General features: G+C 42.7%; 1 protein-coding gene across 2 annotated transcripts in view; it reads right to left on the bottom strand.

The window, feature by feature from the left end:
• The window catches only part of ADCY9 (adenylate cyclase 9), a 198,525-nt gene extending 173,398 nt beyond the window's left edge, over nt 1-25,127 (bottom strand). For both annotated transcript variants that reach the window (XM_044979245.1, XM_044979246.1), the window contains exon 1: nt 22,353-25,127. In XM_044979245.1, coding sequence (XP_044835180.1) covers nt 22,353-24,051 — 1,699 coding nt within the window. In that variant the 5' untranslated portion in view covers nt 24,052-25,127. The remainder of the gene's footprint in view (nt 1-22,352) is intronic.
• Nucleotides 25,128-25,381: the final 254 nt, after the last annotated feature.

The following is a 25,381-nucleotide window of genomic DNA, read 5'->3' as shown; positions in this document are numbered from 1 at the left end:
AGAGAGCTAGGAACTTTCTTTAACATTTCTTGAAATTGTCATGGACAAGAAAGGAATCCCCAGACATTGTGAGCTAATCTAGTGATGAGAAGGATGAGTTCAAAGAGATTAAGTTTAAACCTCCTGTAATGGGTGAGACTTCTGGAGGAGCTTGTGTTTCTTGCTTGATACTGATATCAACGTCAAACACAGGAGCCTTAATGTGTTCATGGGATTTGGCTCAGAGCCTGCTAGGTGACTTTGCAGCAGAAGGAATGGGAGAGGCCGTGAATGGGAGGTATGCCCCAAGAGTTCCAAAAAGGCCAGTGCTGTGTCATGGAACTCTAGCCATAACTGCTCCATGGGTCTTGGTCTTTGGAACATCTTCCAAAATCAGACAATTCCAGGACCGGGATCTTCCCAATGATGATGATGTCTGTCAAAGCCTCCTATCCCAGGAAGATGGTGCCTAGGAGCCAACCTCAGTCTCTGAAGAGGAACTGAAGTCGTTTACAGGCCATAGTTGTGCTGTGCCCCTTGGTGGCAGAGATGGAGAATGTCTGGCTGGATGCTGGTCCTAGGAACAATATACTGGGTTTATCCCTCGACTGGACAAGATGAGAAAGAGTTGGACGTTCTTAGGACTTGACCGTCAATGGTACTGTGATCTGCTGTTCCTGCCTTGAAGTAGCACAGGACCCTTCTACTGGCAGCGAGTGTGCCAGAGCCTGGGGAAGGACCAGTACTAATAAGAGTTGGCCTTGATGGCCACAGAGCCAGTGCTGAAGCTGACAACTTGAGCCAGAGCTAAGCAGAGGTCAGTACTGGGGAGCATCACCTACCTGCCTTATCTACTGTTCTGCTGGTAGATGGCACTAGGTATCTCAATCTCCTGTCAGGATCAGATCTACTGAATGGTGCTCACCAGATAGCTTGCGCTGTTCCTCAGCAGTGGAGAAAGGGATCAGTGCTTTCCTTTTGAGGGTCTTCTCTAGGGGAAAATGGCAATGACCAGGGTATTCTTAGCCAAGCCATACTCGGCACCCGTACCAAGGAGGAAAGACATGGTGACCAGAAACAGCTCAATTCACTACCTACAGATAATGCTTCTCCTGTTTAATAAATTAGTCTTAAAATAGAAAATGTGTTTTGATATATTATTTTTTTCTAATGTATCCAGCACATTTAAGGTAGTTTTATTTAATAAAAAATTAAAATGCTGTTTTTGTACATTTTTAATTGTTAGAATTTCCACCCAAATAGAGCTTGACATAAGTAGCAAGTAAAAAATTAATCATCTACTTCAACATCAAGATATATAATTGCTTAAATAAATATGTATAGATATGTTGTATCCTCCTGGTTAGCAAAACAAACAAAGCACCAAATTTAATGTAAATGCTATATTTAGTTGCAAATCAAAATGTTTTGTTACTAACCAATGAAAATCAACCTTTCTTTAGGAAAATAACTAAAAAGTAAAAATGCAAAATACAATTAAAATAAATTATTTAAATCAAGGTTTCCTGTTTGGTGATTTGAATTATTAAAATTGGTGATTTAAACCGCTTTGATTTAAATCAATCCACCCTACTCAAAATCAAGCATTACTAAACTGAGGAAATTTAGAATGAAATTTAAAAGAAATCCAAACATGTTTACGTATAGAAAAGCAAATTTACAGAAACAAACCTTCACTCCAGCCAGTAACAATGCCATGCAATAAGCAAACAAGTATGGATGACTGCATAACAGTGTTTATAGTACCAGAATAGATTATACAGCTGTCTAAAAGAAACAAGGATTTTCCCCTCCTCTCATGGTGTAAATCTACAGGGTAGATTTAAGATAGTTTGAGTACCATGGCTGTGTATTTCCATATTTTAACTTCTTCTAACTTTAAGTCTGAATTTCCTAGGTGGTTGAGGATAATTCCAATGGCCCTGTAATTTTTTTACTATTATATTACAGATATATACAGATATGCCAATACAACAGCTTTTATTTTGTAATTTTCTTGATGTTTTTTAAATTAAAAACAAACCATACATGAACAAGAAACGCCAAAGAGAACATTACCATGTTGTTTTTTATATGTGGTACCAACCTCCCTCCTTGCCCCCAACATTCCTTCACATGATTCCCTCTTGAGTTCCCTTTCCCAGCATTTCCCAAACTTTTCTGCACACCATCCTCAAACATCCCACCCCATCCCACCCTCCCTGTTCTGTAACTCTAATATAATGTATAGTTTTTTTTTAAAATGTTAAGGGCCAACATTTTCCCTTAAGCAGCTTGGCTTCACTCCCATTAGAACGCGGTGACCATTTTGAAAGGGCATTTTGCTAATGGAAGCTCTGTAGGTTCACTGTCATTAGGAAGAATAGATTATGAAAAATATCAATTTTTAAAATTTACCTGACTGCGCCACAGCACTTTGAGACTATCTGGCATAGTGCTGCAACATCTAGCGATCCTGTAGCAGAATACTTGGGGCTTTTACTAAAGTAATTTTATGCTGTTCAGTGCTAGGAAAGGAGACTGCTGGGTCAGAGGAGATAGGAAGAGCTTTTAAAAACTTCAATTCCTGTCTTTCAATCCTATCTTTCAAATTCTTAATTAATAACATATTCCAGAGAACATTACAAAGAGATCATTTTAAATCACAACACTCAATTATTACATCAAATTGTTTACATTATCAGTTTAACAACAAATATATACACAAACATGTAATGCTAAAAGTATTAAAAAAAGGAAATAGTTAAACTACAGTACTTATGTGATCATCTAGTAGTAAGTCATAAATGAAAGCATAAATAGAGTCATTATTTTTAATGGAGAAAAAAGTACAAAGTTTGTTTATACAAGGTTCTGGTTCTCCTCCAAGCTTCAGGTTCCAGCCTGAAAATAACTTTTTAAAACAGCTGGCATACTTTTTTTTTTTTTGGATTGGGGTGGGGGTTGCTCTACCAGTGAATATGATTTTTCTGCAGACATGCACAGGTCATGGCTTGTATCCCATGTTTTCCTGAAGGAGCTATTCCTTTGTGGGCATCTGAGCGCTATATTCAGAAACGTAAAGAAGCGTTCAGGAAGAATCAAGTTACTAGTATTTCTGAACAAAGACAGCAACACTTAACTTTTGGTTTTATTTCCATCTTCAGCTTCTGAAGAAAACAAGATACCATCAGACCTGTGCAAATAGAATAATTCCCAAAACAATCATGATAAAACAAAGCCAAGATGAGCTCAAAATGTTACAGCTCCAAGATTAGATTGTCACAAATGTGTTTTTATGGTAAGAGGAATGATTCCTCACCTCTAGACTCCAGTACTTTTCAAATCCAGCATTGTCTCACTGTTTTCCCTCCCCTTCGAAGACACTTTGAAAGATGACAGTAAGGAAACCTTTCTTCTGAACCAAAAGTCAATTGCCCAAGAGGTCCTATTCCTCCCCACAGCGAAGTAACAAAGCAACAGCATCGATGGTCTCAACATAGCTCTAATAAAAGGCTATGTTAAATAACTGTCTATTGGAGGCCCCCCATCACCGCAGTGTACTAGTCCCTCAGAAGCTTTAAAGTATCTGTCTTCATCATAATCCTGTGATCTGGGGGAATTTTTATCATCTCCATTTTACAGATGGGGAACTGAAGCAGAGAGAGATTAAGGCCCAGATCCATAGGGGGATTAGGTACCTAAAGACCACATTTAGATGCTAGTGCGATTAGCAAAACCTGCACTCAGATACTGCTTAACCCTGTAGTGATGGAGAACCTTAAAATCATTAAGTGCCTAAATTTCCAGAATACCCTAACCACTGGACTATGGGATATTGAGACGTGGATCTCTCTCAATTTCTCCTGTTGAAGACGTTTCATTCTGTATAAATATACACTGGACCAGAGATAGAATGACTCTATAATCCAATATTTAGGGCATTCACCAGAGGTGTGAGAAAACCCCTGTTCAAATCCCTTCTCCTCAGCAGGCAGATAGATGAACTAAACTGGGGTCTACCACACTCTGGGTGAGTTCCCTAACCAGTAGACTAAAGATTATAAGGGAGGCCACCACTGACGTTGCCTCCGTCTCCTCCTCCCCCTTCCCATCCCTGCTGTTTTGTGTGCAGTTAGGTGTGCGCCACAACTGTTCTTGCAAGAAATGGCTTAGGCATAGACACCTGCCCTCCAGGAAAGGGTTCACAGCTGTGGATCTCAAGCACAGACAAACACCTCCCTCCAGTCCAGACTTAGGCACGTATCTCCATGAGAGGGATGGCATCTGATTCATAGATTCCAAGGCCAGAATGGACCATTATGATCAGCTCATCTGATTTCCTGTTAGACCATAGAACTTCCCCAAAATAACTACTAGAGCAGATCTTTTAGGAAAATCTCCAATCTTGATTTAAAAATAGCCTGTAATGGAGAATCTACCATGACCCTTGGTAAATTGGTCCAATTGTTCATTATTCTCTATTAAAAATGTATGACTTATTTCCAGTCTGAATTTGTCTAGCTCCAACTTCCAGCCACTGGATTCTGTTATGCCTTTCTCTACTAGACTGAAGAGCCCATTATTAAACATCTGTTCTCCATATAGGTACTTACAGACTATAATCAAGTCACCACTTAATCTTCTCTTTGTTAAGATAAACAGACTGAGCTCCTAGACTTTACTGTTATAAGGCCGGATTTCTAATCCTTTAATCATTCTTGTGGCTCTTCTCTGAACCTTCTCCAATTTATCAACATCCTACTTGAATTGTGGACACCAGAACTAGACAGAGTATTTCAGCAGTGGTCACACAAGTGTCAAAGAGAGATAAAATAACCTCTCTACTATTCCTACTCTAGATTCCTCTGTTTATGCATCCAAAGTTTGCATTAGCCTCTTTTGAGGGTCTGAAATCAGAATTAACAGAAAGTTCAACAGAAACAGAAGAAAAATCTTCACATCTTAGCAGCAAGGAGGACACTGTTTATCTATCCCACCTGGATCTATTAGTTCCATATCAAGCCCTTTACCTGCAAGCGACTCTCAATCTTGATTCCTTTCAGGAGCCAAGGCCTCTGCAGGGCTTTCCCACCGACAGCAGCTCTTCTCCCAGCAGAAGCATGCAGCTCATTGCAGGCTAGGCCTCCTGCAGATATCTGGGAGGTCCCTCCCTAAATTCCTTTCCCTCTGAGTTCTCCTGCTCTGTTCCCTTAGGAACCTCCTCTCTCTTAACTCTGGTAGTCTTTTATCAGGTTCCGGTGCTCATTCACCTATTAGCTGCCAACCCCAGATATACAATACATATGGATTCACACTGCTCTGAGGCAAAACACAAGAATTCTCCCTCCTCACTAATGGCTAATGAAATGCCTGAAACAACTAATCAACATCTATGAGTAGGGTGACCATATTTCCCTATGCTGAATACGAGACACCTGGTAAAATTACTCATATTCAAGCGAGTTCAACAGCAATCAATCAGAACTATGCAGTCCAAACATTCAAACTAACATCAAGTTGACTGAGCTCCCGTTAAAAAGAAATACTGAGTAGTTGGATTCTTTATCAGAGGGGTAGCCGTGTTAGTCTGGTTCTGTAGAAGCAGCAAAGAGTCCTGTGGCACCTTATAGACTAACAGATGTTTTGCAGCATGAGCTTTCGTGGGTGAATACCCACTTCTTCAGATGCAATACCCACTTGCATCTGAAGAAGTGGGTATTCACCCACGAAAGCTCATGCTGCAAAACATCTGTTAGTCTATAAGATGCCACAGGACTCTTTGCTGCTTCTACTGGATTCTTTATATTTACCTTCTTATCTTTAAGGTTCACACTGGGAGGGGTGGCACATACACACTCCTGTACACACCTCTCACACGGTGGGGTGACCGACTGACCCGACCTTCCCTACCCAGGGCTCTCCGCCCTCCATGCCTGGCTGGGCCCCCGGAACTGACCTGCCTCTCCTGGTACTCGGTGCCATGTCTTCCCACGGCAATACATGGAGGAGGGCACTCAGGGTAATATGCCACTCACCTCCAGATTTCTGCCAGGTTTCACACCAGAATGTGGCCAGCAGCAGCCTTTCGGCACTATGCGGGAAGGAAGGGATGGGAGCTACTTCCAGCCGCAGGGGAGCAGGACGCAGGGAAAAGATAACCTGGCCCGTGTCTTTGCAGAGCTCATCTCTCCTTCCTCCCACCCCATGTGGCTGGAAGCAACTTGTCCCTTCCTGCCAAAGGCAGCTAACATCTCCAGGCTGCTGCTGGCCACTGACATAACCAAGACGCCCCCTGTCCCCCGGCTACAGTGCGGCCAGGAAGGCGTTAAGCCCCCAGGATGCATGGTGCACCAGAGCCCAGGGAACCTGACTTCAGGGGCTTCAGCGAACCTGGCCAAAGAGGTGGCTCAGCAGGGAAGAGTGCCTAGGGGACGGGGCAGCCCGGCGCTCCCTGGGAGCAGGACCAGTGAGGGGGAGGAGAAAGAGGATGGTAAGCTCCTACCCCAGGGGCTGCTGTGGAGCCTGCAGGTTCAGGTCATGAAGAGGCTGGAAATCGCTTCTTTTCCCCACCACTCCACAGCTTAACTGAGGGACAGAGAGGTTTTTCTGTGCCAGCGCTGTGTGGGGCTCTGGCTTCTCCTGGCCAATGCCCCAGGCCAGAGGGTTTGGGGCTTTCCTGGGGTGCCGGGCCAGCCAGAGGCAGTGGGAGATGGAAGGAGCCTGCCGGCCAGAGTGTTGGTGAGCTGAGCACTCCCACCAGGGACTGGTTCTCCACACAGCGCTGGGAACGGGATGCTCCCCACAGGAGGGGATATGGAGGAGCAGCGGGGCTGGAGTGGGGACAAAGGGGCAAAGCACAGAGAGGACAGCGAAAGGCATAGCACGTAAGGGCCAATGGGTGGGCACCTGGTTCCTGCCTGCAATCATCACCTACTGCAGCTTGCAGTGAACAGCCAACGCTGGCCAGAAATGGGACGGGGCCCTGCTGGCCGAGAGCTGGCATGCAATGGGGGCTGCGCTGACGGACCGGTGGGGGAGCGGCCAGCCCCACACACTGCATCTTCACCACACCACCAGCCTTGCATACTCACCCCCATCATCGGCCACTGGACCCTCCCATTCACTGCTGGTGGGCGGGCGGCTGGCTAGCAGGGAACCAGCTAGCAGCCAGTACTGATGGGGGGAGACAGAAAATACAGGATAATTTGCTTGTTTTTAAGAAAAAGTTGGGACACTCTCAGGAGGGCTTAAAAACGGGACGCCTGGTCACCCTATCTATGACAATGGTGCTTGCTGCAGCTTCCTTATAAACCACACTTTTTCTTGGTGTGTGTGACCTGACCAGAAGTGAAAGTTAATCTGAGGGTGACCTGTTCCACAAAATCTGTAGGACTAGAGACTATGGATGGTTGCACCTCTTGGACTCTCAGAGTGCCACAGAAGAGACAGAAAGAGTAAAAAGTCTAGGTCTCCTCTGAGGACCAGGAACCCTATGCAGTTTACCAGAGTGAAAGAGGGGATACCTATTCTCCAAGATAAAAAGAAAAAACTATGTAGGTAGTGGAAGACTTGAAGTTTCAGGGCACAGTGGAATTAAGAACAGTCCCTGGACTGGGAATCTCTGTTAATTACTGAAGGGAGTAATCCAAAGAAGTCTGGAAATATCAAGAAGCAGAGTGAGACAGGGAACTGACATTAGTGCTAGGGCCTTCCTCCCTGGAGCACTTGCAGCAAAAAACCTGCCACTGAAGCAGTACAGAAGGTCTCCACATCTTCTTTTCTCTCTGACTAACCTGATCCTTCATTTGCTGAAAAGGAATTATCTGGGTAGCTGAAGTAGTGTGAAAATCAAGAAATCAGATCCCATCTCTGGAAAGGCCCCAAAATGCTTAAAGAAACCAAAGAACAATCAACTAACCCCCTCTTCTTCATACTACTGCAGGAAGACAAAAACATGGGAGATGAGATTGCTCTTAGTGCTGAGGCCCCTGAAGCCACTGAACCACTAGAGGCAAGAAACCTAAGAATAGGGAAAATTCCTATCCCTCCAGAACTCCTTCAGACAACAATATCTCCCTATCAGAAATGCTGTTAGGCTGGGGGAGAAAAATAATTCTAAATCCTGTCTGGACACAAAGTAGCCCTCAGGGAGAACTCACGAGAAACTTTTGCCTTCTCGTACAGAGGCAGAAAACTAGGCTCCAAATATGAGTGCAATAACTCAAAAGTACTAAGAAGAGTAGCTGACAAACCATCAAACAATGTTTCAAGAATAATCTCTGCCACCAAAGCACAGGAAAAGGGGAAAATGCTGATATCGTACTGAACAATGGGAGAGAGTGTGAAATTCAAACACATTCTTTACTACAAATAGTTATTCTAGCTCTACCTGTGAACATTAGCTACTACAGTTTAAAACCAAACATTTTAAACTTAATATTGACACTGAAAGGCATCATGTGTGCATGACTGAAAACTAGTAATTTGTTTTCTCTTTTTATCTATCTGATATTTGGTTTAGACTTACAGTTGTTGGGAGGAACTTAAAACTATAAAATATTTTAAAGTAGTTTTAAAATTAGTTTTAGTCAGGGGTACATTTTACCTTATAAAACACTCTGATCTATAAGCAGCAGAAAAGAAAAAAGCACCATATTTCTCTCAAATGTTATATTAGTCAAAACAGCAACTTTACACTGATTAAAGTCTTAAGCAATACAAGAAGGAAAAATACAACTACCCAGGTTCCCCCTTCCATCAACTTCACTGGGAAAAAAATGATGCTATATTAAGGAAACTTGTGGGAACAAAACTGGCTATGGGAAAACATCCACATCTCAGAGTTCTAAGGATAACTTACAAGCAAATAGTGTCCTGAACAGGATAATCAAGCAAACACATTATGCGTATCCCATGGAAACCAAAGCAGCGTTCTAATTTTAATACTCTACATTTAGTCTATTTGAATTCATTTACACTAAAAGTTTATAGAATCTTCTGTCTAAACTTTACGCACAAAGTATTTTGGAAGATCACTTTTGATATAGGTTTAATCCTGCTGCTTATTAAACACAAAAAACAAGTTCATTACATTAACTCACCACACTTAATCTTTATTATTGCTCAGCTTTGCCTATCACAGATCAATTCTTAGAATGAACAATAATGAATAACTGACAGGCAATTTTTTCTGTTATTTTACAGGATTTTGGTGTGTGTCACCTGGGGGGATATGTGTGACTGTATACTGATTCTAGCTATAATGAGCAAACACTTGTCTATCAGATGTGATATTTTATGGTTCACTCCTGTAACTCTCTTTTACATAATAATATGGTATACCAGTAATACTTAAAGTTTATGAAACTGGAAGCTGATATAAACAAGCTCAGTAGCTTTGTAATTCTGACTGGAAAGCACTACTTTCTAGCTACAGTTATAAATGAAAATAAGTTTAACTTAACCAAAGCAGTTATCTCCTCCTCCCAGAGGTTATTTTATGGGCACTTCTGAAAAGTAAATATAATTTCTAAGCATTTTCTTAATACTTTTAGATAATTGTTTTTTAATCTCCCACTTACCTTCCAGGAGTTGGCTAAACCAATATAGATGATAAGCATGTTTGTTTGCTTGTGAACAGCCTGACAGCAGGAAATCTAGATGGGACTTTTCACACTCAGCACCTCCTCCTCTGATGATTCTAGCCACAGATCAGATTAAACCACAGATGAGGAATGAAGAGTTAGTCTACCACACTAATCAAAGTTTCATACATACTGACCTTCCCACTCCGAGTACCATGTCCATAAAGGAATCCTGGTAAAAGGAATGTAAATTTTTGTGTGTCTTAGCTAGTCAACACTAGATATTATAGGGTAAGGACAGAAAGAGTAACCGTCATCAAGGCTGGTAAGGGCAGCAGCCTACACCTGGAATAACCAACCCATAACAGACTTATTTTAAGATTTCCTGTAAGAGGTCTAGAATGACTAGGAAAGGAGCATTCTTAACTCCCAAGGCATGACAGTCACAACAAGAAAACAAAGTCAACCATATATAAAAGTGTAAAGTGCTCATACACTTTACAAGGTTCTAAATTAATTGTATCATCTCAGAAAAGGGACCTATTTGACCGACTCATGGCCAAAACGCTGTAAACTAATGTATATTCCGCCATGTCCTGAGATAGTGAGTGCCCATCTGGACCAAGTTGTCTTTTAGCTATTCTATGTTTTCTAGCAGCCCTTAGTTTGCAGGTGTGCAGTTCATTAGGGACCCATCCTAAACACTCCTACTCATTTAAAAAATCCTCATTGACACAAGTATTCCCATTTAAATTAATTACACTCCGTTATGGCAAGCAATGACATAACTAACATACCAGTTTATAATTGTATTTGCTCCATACTTATCTATGAGTAACACCTGATGCACACCATTCAAATCTAAATTAAGTAAAAAATTTACGCATATGAATTTTTGAATTTAGTTAAACATTCAAGTTTTTTTTTTAAATCAGGTTTGTTTTTGTTAAAATTGTTTTTAACTAAAATAGTTAAATGAAATATTTAAAAAAAATTAAATCAACTGTCAGCCAGGTCAACATGAGAAACTTAAAATACTGGCTTCTGCAGCTAACTCAGTCGCCTTCACCTTCATTTTCCTGTTTGTTCATAATCTGGAAAAGAAAAACAACCTTTCGTGCTTTTTCAGATCCCAAATGATTTCTCAATTTGGAATGAATTAATCCAAAGGATGAAAATATTCTTTCTACACCAGCAGAAGAAGCTACGGATGTTAAAAGTGAGATCATCACTTCAACAGGCTCTGAATCCAAGTGCTTAAGTGACTTGCACCAGTTCACTGGTGTGACTTTCTTTAAAACATCATCAGCAAACATATATTTCTTGAATGGTTCTTATTCCTGAACTGGGTCTCTTTTACGGTTTGCTGCCATTAGAGGTTTTCCCTTCTAGTGAGTGAATGGTATGTAGATCTCAAATCAATGAAGGCTACACTCAGAAAACCCCAAGACTTCTGGAATATGCTGCTCAAACAGTTTCACTTTTGGTTCTACTCCCTGTCCCTCCCTTCTCCCATTTATCTCCAAATTTCTTCTCCTTGTCCAGATCTATTCCACCCCAACAATCTTCTATTCATTGAATTTTGTTGCTCTTTTAAGACTTCTAAGCACATGCTCCACACCTCGTCCCTCTCAGATTTTGGAAGGCACTTCAGATTCTTAAACCTTGGGTCAAGTGCTGTAGCTATCTTTAGGAATCTAACATCGGTACCTTCTTTTCATTTTGTCAAATCTTCAATTAAATTGTTCTTAAATCGAACATGGGTCATCATCCAAAACTGCCATAACATGAAATAAATGGCAGAATATGAGTAAAACAGCAGGAGAAATACTAGTCTCCCCCAAGGAATTCAGTCATAAACGTAATTAACATTTTTTTAACGAGAGTCATCAGCATGGAAGCATGTCCTCTGGAATGGTGGCTGAAGCATGAAGGGGCATACGAATATTTAGCATACCTGGCACATAAATACCTTGCAATGCCTGCTACAATGGTGCCATGCGAACACCCGTTCTTACTTTCAGATGACATTGTAAATAAGAAACAGGCAGCATTATCTCCCATAAATGTAAACAAACGTGTTTGTCTTAGCAATTGACTGAACCTGAAGTGAGACTGAGTGGACTTGTAGGCTCTAAAGTTTTACATTGTTTTGTTTTTGAGTGCAGTTACGTAATTAAAAAAAGCTACATTTGTAAATTGCACTTTCAGAAGAAAGAGATTGCACTACAGTACTTGTCTGAGGTGAACTGAAAAATACTATTTCTTTTGTTTATGATTTTACAGTGCAAATATTTATAATAAAAATAACAATATGAAGTGACCCTGGTACACTTTGTATTCTGTGTTGTAACTGAAATCAATATATTTGAAAATGTAGAAAAACATCCAAAATATTTAATAAATTTCAATTGGTATTCTATTGTTTAACAGTGAGATTAATCCTGTGATTAATCACAATTAATTTTTTAATTGCAACTTTTTTTTTTAATTTATCGCATGAGTTAACTGGGATTAATTGACGGCCCTACTTCTTTCACCTCCAGCTTGCTAGGAAATGTCAACCTTTCCTTCCAGGTGAGGAGTACTATAATTCACTGTATCTGAAGCTGAATGTGAAGACAATGCTCTGGCTCTAGCTGGTACAGGGTGTGTCTGCCCACCTCTTCCAAGGCCTAGGTCACCATGAGCATGAGGGCCAGTGCTCCAGTTCATCCACTGGCTCACAGTCAGTTTCAGATCCCTGTTTAAAGCCTCAGTCCCAATCTACAAAGCAGCTAAAGGATCAAGTCTCAACTATATTAAATGCTGAATTTCAATCTATGAACTACAAAGACAGTTGCATTGGACAACACAGATCACAAAACATGTGAGAGCTGGGGACAAGGAATTCTTGGTTGAGGAGATCTGGCTATGAAACAAAACTTCCAAAGGAGATTAGGTTAATTCAGAATCTGACTGTCTTTAGGAAATGCTGTAAAACTTTCCTCTTCAAAAAAGTTTTTTCCCCATAGCAAAAATGACACTCACAACACAAACACCTCGAACTACCCAAAGACCTGCAAATTAAAATAAAAAACCCAACCCTATTAACACAAATAAATTAATAAACAAACAAATAAACAAATTACACACAGGGCTAGTCTACACTTACCGTCCGGGTCGACGCGGTGAGTTCGACTTCTCGGAGTTCGAACTATCGCGTCTGATCTAGACGCGATAGTTCGAACTCCGGAAGCGCCGCGGTCGACTCCGGTACTCCACCACTGCAAAAGGCGGTGGCGGAGTCGACCTTGGAGCCGCGGACTTCGATCCCGCGGCGTGTGGACGGGTAAGTAGTTCGAACTAGGGTACTTCGAGTTCAGCTACGCTATTCACGTAGCTGAACTTGCGTACCCTAGTTCGACCCCCACCCTTAGTGTAGACCTGCCCACACACACACATCCCCAAGTAGAGATATTACTCTCAAAAGGGAGGAGAACCAGAAACTCCATGAAGCACTGTAGGAACTTAGCTATTGATTTTGTTCTGACACTCAGATACTACAGTGATGGACAGCAATATACAACACAAAAACATATTTACTGGAATGCAATACACACACAAAACTAATATTATGTAAATAAATAGCAAGCAGCTGACAATATATTTTAAGGTAAAAAATCATAGAATCATAGATTATTAGGGTTGGAAGGGACCTCAGAAGATCATCTAGTCCAACCCCCTGCTCAAAGCAGGACCAATCCCCAAATGGCCCCCTCAAGGATTGAACTCACAACCCTGGGTTTAGCAGGCCAATGCTCAAACCACTGAGCTATCCCTTCCCCCCATTTATAAAAAATAGTTTTTATAAACCTTTACAAAAACTACCATCAGGTACCGATTAAGTAAAAAAGTTTCCAGTCAAGGTAGGGAAACATTACTTCAGTGAACACCATGGGCCCTGCTGTTTACAATTCTCATCCCTGAGGAATTTCCAGCAGCAGTAACATTTCATAACAGATGACGATCTATTCAATTGAGCATTCTCAGTGGAAGAAATTGAATTACTGATTACTAAGGGTCCCAGAAATTCTTGTTTGATTTGTTATTTTCCCTCAGGCTCTTCACCAGCACTCTGAGATAGCCAACACACCACATTCTCTTGCAGTATTTCCATCTAACAGAACTTCCTGCTTCTAGTCTAAAATGCTTTCCCAAGCAGCAAGAAAAACATTTAAAAGTTATTTCAATCATATCTTCAATAACCTAAATATTATAGAGAGAGACAAGGTGGGTGAGGTAATATCTTTTATTAGGACAACTTTTGCTAGAGAAAGAGACAAGCTTTCAAGCTTACACAGAGCTCTTCTTCAGATCTGAGATGGTCCAATAAAAGGTACACCTCTACCCCGATATAACGCTGTCCTCAGGAGCCAAAAAAATCTTACGGCGTTATAGGAGAAACCATGTTGTATCGAACTTGCTTTGATCCGCCGGAGTGCGCAGCCCTGCCCCCCCCCCAGAGCGCTGCTTTACTGCGTTATATCCAAATTAATGTTATATCGGGCCGTGTTATATCAGGGTAGAGGTGTATTACCTCACCCACCTTGTCTTGCTAATATCCTGGGAACAACACAGCTACAACACCATTGTAAATACTATATAGGTAGGCAAATGTAGTCATTATAGCAGAAAGGTACGTCATAGGAACAGAGTGAGACAAGAAAAAAAAGCCAACTAAAAATTTCTATTAAATCCATTGAGAACCAGATTTAAGGAGCTGAAATATATGAGAAAAGGTTATAAGTCATGAAACTAAATACTATCCTCCACTGGCATAACTTAAAAGAATAACATGGCCCATGGTGTCTGACTTATTTTTCTTTTAGGGGCAGGGTGTTGTATCTTAAATTGACATTTTAAAACAAAAAATTAAAACATGTCAATACTAGATGCTAGGTTTGCCAACTTTCTGACTGCAGAAAACTGAACACCATTGCTCTGTCTCTTCCCTGAGGTCATGCCCCTGATCCGCCCTTCTCCAAGGCCCCACCCCGCTCACTCCATCCCCTCTCCCTCCGTTGCTCACTCTTCCCCACCTTCACTCACTTTCACTGGGCTGGGGCAGAAGGTGAGGGTGCAGGATGGGGTGAGGGCTCTGGCTGGGGGAGCAGGCTCTGGGGTGAGGCCAGGGATGAAGGGTTTGGAGTGCAGGAGGGGGCTCCAGGCTAGGGCCAAGGGGTTCGGAGTGTGGGAGGGGGCTTTGGGCTGGGATAGGAGGTTGGTGGTGTGGGAGGGGGTAAGGGCTCTGGGATGGGGCCAGAAATGAGGGGTTCAGGGTGCCCCAGGTCTGGGGCAGGAGGTTGGGGCGCAGGCGGAGGTACAGGCTCCAGGGAGTTTGGGTGTGGAAGTGGGCTCTGGGCTGGGGCAAGAGGTTGGGGTGCGGGCTCCAGGCAGCGCTTACTTCATGAGGCTCCCGGGAAAACAGCAACACGTCCCTGTGGCTCCTAGGCAGAGGGGCGGCCAAGGGGCTCCACACGCTGCCCCTGTCCACAGGCACCGCCCCCACAGCTCACATTGACCGCAATTCCCAGCCAACGGGAACTGCGGAGCCGGCACACAGGGCAGCGCTTGCACCATGGGCAGAGGCAGCACGTGGAGCCCCCCTGGCTGCACCCTGTGCCTAGGAGCCAGAGGAATATGCCGGCTGCTTCTGGGAGCCACGTGGACCTGGCCACTGCCGCCAACCAGACTTTTAGTGGCCCGGTCAGCTGTGCTGACCGGAGCCACCAGGGTCCCTTTCGGACCAGGCATTCCAGTAAAAAACCAGATGTCTGGCAACCCCACTAGCTACCCAGTACTAACAGTAAATTCACAAACTTAGACTCGGGAAGCATCTACACTGCCTGGCAAATTCAGACTACTAGGGTTAGAATAGCATGGCACACCAAAGTGCTGTGCTGTAATTCCCCCAGGAGATGCTGCAGAGATTAACTAAAAGGTTCCCAGTTCACATTAAGTTAGTCCTCTTCAAACTGGACTACATTAATGCAAAGAAGGAACCTTTTAGTTTGTGCCTGCAGCATCGACATGGGGGAGTTACTGCGCAACTCTCTGGGGTACGCTGCTATTCACACCCTTGAGGCCAAACTGTTGGGCAGTGTAGACATGCCCTCAGACTTCTGAACCATAGATTGCTTGCTAGCAGTACTTACTAGGAAGCTGGATAATCCTTGCTGACATCGTAATGCATAATACAGAAAAAATATTTGGATCTAATACTGTGTAGTCTCTTTGAAAATAATGCCTTAAAACCTTTACTGATAATTTTGTAAGAACCATTGTAAACTGAACTTCCTCACTACAGAACTGTTCCTGCCAGGTGCTATTTCATTCTTATCTTCCATTAAAGTCAAAGGGAGACGAAGATGCTCAGCACTTTGCAGGATAGGGCCTATCAGTCCTTTAAAGAAAGAAAATGTGTAAAGATTTGATTTATAGAACTACCAGCAATAAAGACACATTTGACGTCGGGATCACTTGTTAAAAACTGATTTAGCTGAGTTTTCTAAATACAACATCTTAGTTTTTACTGGTAACTAACAGTATGGCAGCAATGCAATGAACTCCATCCGATGTACAGTATTTTACGTAAACAAAAATCATGAAAACATACTATGAAAAAGCACTTGAGACAAAAAGAAATTTCAAGACCACACTTCTTTCAAACAGTAAAATGTCACTTCTACTTTTAACATACTTGTTAGTATCATGAACATATGAAGTTTTAAATAACAGTTTAGGCATAGTAGTCCTTTTGTATGTTCATAACATGAAAAAGTTTGCTAGTATGAAACAACTTTTGAAAGCATAGTTTATTCCTATAGCACACATCTCTCAGTTACGGTGTCATTAAATACAAGCATATGCATTTTAATTTGTCAGAACAGCCATAGTACATGTCCACATTTACCAAAGTTGTCAACCTCTATTGCCTATTGGTAATTTTCATCCCCCACTTCCTCCTCAAAGCATGCACGCAAGCACCTGCACACACGCGCGCACACACAACAGTTTGTCCTTACAAGGAAAGCAAGAAATCTATTTTCTGCTAGGTCTGCAACCAATTCGGAGACTGCTAATTAACAAGAATCCAGAAATAACTTGGCAAGGGAATTGAGTCTTCTGTATCACATTGCTTTCAACACTTTTCTTCGCACAAGGCCAGATTCTGATACTCTTTATGAATAGCAGCTTTCTCCACAAGGGGCCCATTGACTTCCTAGGACTACTTGTAGTTTAAGTAAAAACACAACATGTATAAGGGTATCACTAACTGGCACTTAATTACCTCAGAACAATACCTAAATGAACTAACTTTAACCAAACGTATATAACTTCAACCAGATTAGAACACAGACAAAACACCTGGATTGGTATCAGATATATCAAATGATAGATTTTCTTTTATTTTGCTAAAAGAACGAGGCGTACTTGTGGCACCTTAAAGACTAACATTTATTTGTGCATAAGCTTTCGTGGGCTAAAACCCACTTCATTAGATGCATGCAGTAGAAAATACAGTAGGAAGATATATATACACAGAGAACATGGAAAATGGGTGTTGCCATACCAACTATAATGAGAGTAATCAATTAAGATGGGCTATTATCAGCAGGAGACAAAAAACTTTTGTAGTGAATCAGGATGGCCCATTTCCAACAGTTGACAAGAAGGTGTGAGTAACAGTAGGGAAGGCTTGCTGGAATCCTAGCCTCCCTCCTAGAAGAAGCCCAGTGAGCCACCTATTGACCTCTAGAACACCAAAGGAGATTCCCCCCAATCACTCCCCAGCCAAACCCTGCAATGCCTCTCCTGGAACTAGACCTCTCAAGGTCTCTGGGAGCAAGGCTTTCTTCCTAAGGATTCGGGTATTCTGAAGAAGAGAAAGCATGTGCATGCACATCTGCATAGGCGCATACACAGATGGATAGGGGAGAGGGAATGCAGCAGAGGAGGGAGGTACTCCCCCGCCCTGGATTAGATTAATCCAATTAACTTCAACTGTCTTCTACTTTCCACTTGCAAACTAGGATCAAGCAGAAATCTGTAATTATGGTGACTATTTTTTTAAAAAAATGTACATTCACAAAACACCTTGTCTGATTAACTTCAATTTTGGTGACAGAACTCTCATTTTCATTGATACGTCTCCAGTGCGGACAACTCTTAGGATTTTATTGTGAGTAATGGCATTTTTATCACAGTAACATGATTGAAAAAGCTCCCACTTCAGCTTCCTAGTCATCCAAGGAGATCTCCAGCAAAAATGGGGAAAGAAAGACTTAACTGCTTGAAATTTCTAAATCAGACACACCCAGAGAATTTTTTTTAAGTTTACAAAAAGCAGTCTCACCATGTGTTCCAGAAATGGAAAGTAGCTAGTATCAAACTTAACAAGCCCACCGTTCCCACTGTGGCACTACAAACAATTAAAAGAGGCAATATTAAAAAGCAAAATAGAATGGCATTATTAGGAAAATCTTAAACTAATCTGAAGATCTAGGGAGAAGAGGAGGAGATTGAGAAATGAAATATTGAAGAGTAAATAAATCTTATGTCTGTTGTTACAGTTAGCACTACAATGCTAGAGCAGAATGCTAATATCCTAGGATTACACCACTTCAACAATATTCCTCTTCTCTCTGTCTGCTATCAACTCATTCCCACAGAAGATCTACTCATGAGGTTAAGGAAAACTTCCTATTACTGCATCACCTCACAAACACCGCTCTTGCCACTCAGCAGGTCCTGGACATAGGACAAAGAAAGAGAACAAGCAACCATCAGAGACTTCAATTCCTACTATAGAAATCTCTCAGAACTCCTGCTTAAAAATAAATCTCTCTGAAGCAGAACTAAGATTCCCCACATATCTGTACAAAGCACTGCTGCCATGCTAAACTGATATCAGTGCTGTTTTCTTTATTCTGTTTTATTCATGTTCTTATGTCCACCTAACACTGTGGTATCCCTCCCCTGCAAAAAAGGTAATGAGGAGACAACACGTTGCAGAAAATACACATCATAATAGCTCTCAGCACTGCTGTCATGAGGGAAAGGGACCATATCCAACACCCAGTGCACACAGGTATGATTTTGTTTTGTTTTAAAAACCACATACACCTCTACCTCAATAGAACGTCGTCCTCGGGAGCCAAAAAATCTTACCACATTATAGGTGAAACTGCATTATATCGAAATTACTTTGATCCACTGGAATGTGCAGCCCCGTCCCCCTGGAGCACTGCTTTGCCGTGTTATATCCGAATTCACGTTATATCGGGTCACGTTATATCGAGGTAGAGGTGTACATACGCACTTTTATTTATGTTTGCATATATGTGTGTGTGTGTGTGTGTGTATATATATATGTAAAGAGCAAGTAAGAAGATGTGAGATAGTTGCTGATCTATAACAAGAGAAGGGAGAAAAAAAACTTTATATATTTCACATTTTCCTTATTAAAGTAATTGTTCCATGAACAAGGTAGGGGGGGCACAAGTGAATGGCTCTGGAGAAAATTTTATTCATTGGTACCGTCTTTCATCTCTAGGTTCCAGTTTTAATCCAAACACCTTTAACTTGAAAATTGTCCATTTTCAAAATTTAGTTAAAACCAGGTTCTACGCCTACTTTAGTCCCTGCCAAATTTTGCGCTTTACAAAATTCACATTTCCTTCTTTACCCTACTTCTTTTCTCTTTCACTGTTTGTGCAAGTCTTTCATATAGTGACAGGTGAAACTGGCTACACACGAAATACTGTCAAAGGAACAATATATTGAAAAAAACAAACATTTTTCTTCTAATTTTTTAATAATTTTAAGTTAAAAAAATCAGAAAAATGAGATATTTAATTTGATAACATCCCTTTAAAAGACATTACCCTCTAGTCTCTGTTTGATAGGCTATGTGTAAAATAGGTTAAATTCACTTCCTATATTGAGAGGGGTCTAACTCAAGTGCCCCACAAAATTTAACAGTAGCAATATAGCATAGAGAGGCAGTCTTTCAGGTAGAAAACTCTTAAGCCATTTTTAGGTCAATATCAATACCTTAAACTCTGAAAAGAAAACCACAGGCAGCTAAGTCCAGACCATGAAGCTCTTGTTGAATGTGCTCATAGCAGGATATTCTGGTTAACAAACAGGTTGCTGGTATTGCACTAGCTGTCAATTCTGAATGGATTCAACATGTAACCCTGTGTACAGCACATTTTAGTAATCAAGATTGGAAGGCAGAAAGGCATGAATCACAGAGGCATGGTCAATTTGGAAAGAAAAGATTGCTAGCTCCTAGCCAGACACAAATTAAAAAAACAAACTTGGCTATCATGGACAATGATCATCCAGAGATAACAAAAGGGATTCTAATCAGACTCTTATGATGCAAACGTGTGTTGACATACACAACACACACTCAGTGGGACAGAATTGTTTTTAAGCATTGCTCCTTTTCCCCCAACCCAATAACATCATTTCTGTCTTATCTAGATAGAGCCTCAATCAATTTGCCCTTGTTCACAACCTCCTAGTCACCACCAGATACTGTGAAAGGCACTATAAGAGAGAGAGAGAGAGAGGAATCTGTAGCGGAGTGTAATGAGCATATTGGAAACAATGCAATCCATGCTTCCTTGTTCCTAATCCTCCAAATGGCCTTCTATACTTATGTGAAGACAAAATGAAACCTCGAGGAAGACCACAAGAGAGCAACCTCGAAGTAGAGCAATAATTGCTCTACACTCCACTTTGTGATCTCCTTGGATAACAAATTCACATAACAGCAGCATCCATCAATTTTCACTGTCATGCACAAGTGTATGAATACCACATTGTGATCAATGGTTCTGAAGGGAGCAGATAGACCTAATAAGACCAGCAAGGGGATTTAACCTTCATCCATTACTAGATCATCATCCACCAACACAAGGACAGCCTTTGAACCATTCCTATCTCAGTACACAGTTTAACAACAATCAAGGAAACAGAGTTGTTTATCCACAACCTTTCCAATTACCAGAAAGGCCAGAGTCAACCCAGGTCAGTAATGGGACACCTTTTTCCAATATCTGACTTTTTATAAAGTATATTCTTGCCTAACCCTCTTTAAATGAAGCTTAAAGATTTCAGTATCGTCAGCTGTCAATTGAGTCAACACTTTTTACCAGCATCAAGTAAAATAAAAATCCCTGACCCAAATTCTGAGTAAAATAAGAAGCCCTGATTCTGCTTCCGTGCCTCCAACTGTGCCTTCAGAGCCTCCAACCACCATGTTACCACCCATTTCTCCCTCTGGCACCCCTTCCATCTACACATCGCATAACATCTGTAAGGACAATTAACTCAATGTTTTCATCAAGAAAATGGGTAATATTTTCACCATAACAGCTCTCTGCCATATGTGATTTGACTTTGCCTCTCTGCCCATCTATTATACCAACTCACTGTCACTCACTCTATTACCCCATTGTTTTGCACTACTCTCCTACTGTCCATATTCACTGGCCTGTTTCTGAGCCTTCTGACCTTACTTCTTACCTTTGTTACCACCAATAATCAACCTTCTTTCTCCATCATAGCCCACCCATATGATTCCCACAAGTTCTGCCCCTTCATATCCTCCACAAGCTCTTATGTACAATGAAAAAAATATAACTGGAAAAAATCATGCCTAACCTAAACAATCTCAAATACTTTTTATTTTCTGCTACATTTCACTCCCACTATCATTTTATCTATTATCCAATTTCAACTGTAAACTCTGCAGGGCAAAGAATGCATCTGCACCACTCACATGACATTGTAGAAACAGAAAATGCTTGTGATGTATGCACTCACAATGGGGCAGAGTTTTAGATATCAGAAAAGATAGATGTTCAAAGACAGATGCAGTTAGATCCACAATACTTCAATCATTTATACATGCACTCTCAAGCATTCTTTTCTTTATCCAAAAAAATCAAGGATTTCTATTTAAAATGATCACCAAAGTGAATATTAGACATGCATATAAACAATGAAAGATATTGGAGAGATCTATTTTTCCTCTCTTAATAGCAAGTTTGTATTTGTTACATGTACCTGAACTTTTCTTAGAGCCACAAAGATGAGAGCATTTATTAGCTCAGTGAACCACCTTGAGTAGTTTTTTTCCAATCCCAAGTTTTAACTCCACAGCTGTAACAACTTGCTATCAAACTGCCAGCTATACACACTGCTCAGTTTACTTCTATGAATCCATGTATCATTTCCCACCAAAATGCCTATTCAGATAGGTAAATAACTAGCGTTAACTCACTTTTTTTTTAATCGTGGTTAAAATCCAACTTTCAGTACCAAAACCTCACCATTTTTATATATCAGCCTGCAAAACACACATGCCTTATGTATGGCACATGAAATTAATTAGGAAGATGTCACACTGTATTGAAACAAGAACATTTTGTTGAATAATGAAGACATTTAACAGTCTACTTTCTATTATGTGACATTCCCACAGGGGAGTTTTTAAGGAATTTTGAAGTCAGCAAATATTGCAAGTTCTTTAGAAGTTCTTTCACACCTGTCATCCCTGCTTGAAGCATCACATTCTGCAGTTTCTGTTATGTTGCTGAGTTCCAACTTGTACTGGTAAATGTAAAACTTACTCAATTTGCCTAAGTTAGTAAAGCACAGGTCAGTTAACAGGAAACCTTGAACATTCCCCCTCATTGAAGATTCATTACAAAATAAAGCACATACCTTTTAACTGGTCAGCTACCACACTCTGGCCAACTCGTTCAATCACCTTTCCATCCTCCATTTCGTAACGGTCATCCAAATATTTGGCAGTAGCTTCTGAAATATGGACCTTTCCAGCCACTCCCAACTGCTCCATTAGATTGGCCAAGTTGACATCATTAGACCACACATCAAACTTAAACCTCCTCATCCCCAAAATGCCACAAAGAACTGTCCCAGTGTGAACTCCAACTCTCATGTTCACCATTTCTTTTTTCTCTTGGCAAAACTGCTCTATGGCTTTAATCATACCCAAACCCATCTCAATGCAGCAATAGGCATGATCCGCTCGGGGCTCTGGGCATCCTGCTACACAATAATAACAGTCTCCCAAAGTACTTATCTTCTCACATTTGGTGTCCTCACACAGACGGTCAAAGCGGCCAAACAAATCGTTCAAAAGCCCCACCAATGCATGGGCAGATTTGTTTGCACTCATTTTAGTAAAGCCAACAATATCCGCAAACAAAATACTCACTTGTTCAATCTGCTGCATTTTAAAAGGACGGAATATAATGGGGGTTTTCTGTATAGAGGGTTTTTTCTTCCTGTTTTTGGGGCTTGAGGTGGAATGACGTTTGACTGAGTTCTCACTTTCATCATCCCCCTGTTTCATTAAGTCATCAGCTATTATTCTTGGCATCACAGAATGAATCATCCTCTCTTTCAGTGCTTTTTCCACTTCCAAATCTTTTCCATGCATGATTGATTGCCCCACTTTCAAGAATGTGCTCCTTGATCTGACTTCAGACATGATAAATAAATGAATACCAATAGCATGGATACAGATGTGAAGCAAGGCTTTACTCAGCAGTTCCCAGTAAATTACACTGGCTCCAAGGGGTGCGAAGCAGTCTTCATCACTGAAATGATAACCAAAGGTTTCAAAAAGGACTGAGTAGGATAGTCCCAGAAACAAGCTTAAATACAAAGGTAAGTGCATTACTGTGTAGAGCAACAAGAGCACTTCAACACACATAGAAAAACTGCCTACTTGAGAAAGGCAAGTGTCTGTGGCTCTCACAGGGGGAGTATGATTGGATGTGTCATCACTTCCTGAGATAGGTGTCAAAACTTGGAACTGTGGAGCCAGAGTCAAAATAAAAACCAGGAGGGTGAGGATCAGTGAGGTCCACACATAATGCTGGGCATAGGTCTTAGTGAAACTGAACAGGAAAAATGCTACACATACTAAGAGGAAGCACAGAGCTGGCACCATGAAGACAATCAGTTTCTCTCTCATGTGGATTCCAAAATATATACCCCAGAGGAGACAGGCCACACCTATGTAGAAAAGGGCATAGCGAAACCTACGCTGGGTCTGTGGGAAGCATCTCTCCATACAGGCCTCTTCCAGGTTGTTGGAGTCAAACTTGGGGTTCCACCACTTGGAGGAGGCTCTCTCAAAAAGCTGTGGCAGCTTCTTCTTGCGCAAACCTGCACCACTGCTTCCCCCTCCTCCTGTTGTTCTGCGGGCACCTCCTGACTCCCCAGAGCTGCTACAGCTGGAGATGCTGTACTTGCAATGCTTGGAAGAGGAGCAACCCTGGTGCTGTTTGGGGTTGATTCTGACCATCACACTGTTACTGTCTCCACTGGAGTCGCAGCTCACCTCAGTGCTGTGGTGATGCAGTAACTGCTGGTGCGGTGGGGAAGCCATGTTGTCAAATTTTCTTTAAGCACTTTAGGAGATGGGTCCTTGGGACTTTAAAAACAATAAATAGAGTGATCCTTTAACTTTCTGACTTGGGGCTTTTCCTAGGACAGTTGCTTTTAAATTCCTTGAGAAATCACTGCCTGTTTAAAGAAACCGCCAGGCAGGTCCACATGATTCAGTTACTCATCCTTCAAACGGAGCAAGACAAACAGGAGACTGGGACCTAGGCAGGCCCACATATTCCAATCTAACGATGTAGTAGGTATGTCCAGCTGGCTGTCCACAAACTGGCCGCGATTTGTTCCAAGTTAGTTGCAGTTTTGCAGTCACTCCCCAGGTCCTTTCCAATAAGTGTAGCTCAGTCTCGGGAGAGTGACAAGTAGCCCTCTTCGGGAAAGGGCCTCTTCTCCATCTTTTTTTGCAGCGTACCGCAGAGGAAGAGGAAGGGAGAAAGCCCCGTCCCTCCCCAGGCCAGGCGTGTTGGTAGCGTGTGGCTCTCACCGCGGCCGCACCATCCCCACTCCTGACGTTGACACGGAGGAACAAGCCCGACTGGGCCCTGTCTGGCTCCCGCCCGCAGCCCGCACTGCTCCGGCAGAGCCCAGCGCTTGGTGCCGGGTTATTTTCCTTCTCCCCAAATTCCCCCCGCACCGGCAGCCTCGGGACTCCCGGGAGACGCGGCCGCCACGCTGTGGTGCGGCAGCCGCCGGCCTGTGCTGCTCCCTGCCGCCCCCAGGGGCTGGCGCGGCCGTTCGCACTCGCCGGGGTGGGGGCTCCACTCCCACCGGTGGGGCCTTCGGCCTCGGAGCCGCCCCGCTCTTTCCTGACGGGCTCCCGGGGCGCAGGGACCGGCCGGGGAGGGGGGTCGGCCCCCGCAGTCCCGCCGGAGCGGCAGCCCCCTCAGCCGCCGGCCGCCCGGCTCCGCCAAGGCCAGGCGCAGGCGCCGCCGGCCGGGCTCAGCGCTTGGAGTGGCCGCCGCCTCCGCTCGTGTCTACGTCCGGGGGCCCTGGCGGCCCCGGCTCCCTGCTGGCGAGTTAATTCAATTACCCTTCCGGCGGGGAGGCGCCCTGCCGCCGAGGGCAAGGAGCTCCGCGCCCGGGCGATAGCGGGGGGAGGGCGCTGCCGCCCGCTCCTCCAGGCAGGGCGGCTCAGGCGCGGCCGCGGGAGTGCGGGTGCAAAGGGGCGCGGGGCGCCGCCGCCGCCACCATCTTCGGCTGCGGGCTGTCACTGAACGGGCTGAGGGCTCGCGCAGCGACGCTCGTGCCCGTGCCACCCTCCCCCGTGGCGAGAAGGCGGGCGCGCGCCCCAAAGACTGAGCTGGGGGGGGGGCGAG

This window comes from Mauremys mutica, chromosome 11 (assembly GCF_020497125.1).
Source record: "Mauremys mutica isolate MM-2020 ecotype Southern chromosome 11, ASM2049712v1, whole genome shotgun sequence".
NCBI classification, from domain to species: Eukaryota; Metazoa; Chordata; order Testudines; family Geoemydidae; genus Mauremys; species Mauremys mutica.
Note: the sequence above shows the minus strand (reverse complement) of the source record. Positions and strands in the feature narration are given on the sequence as shown.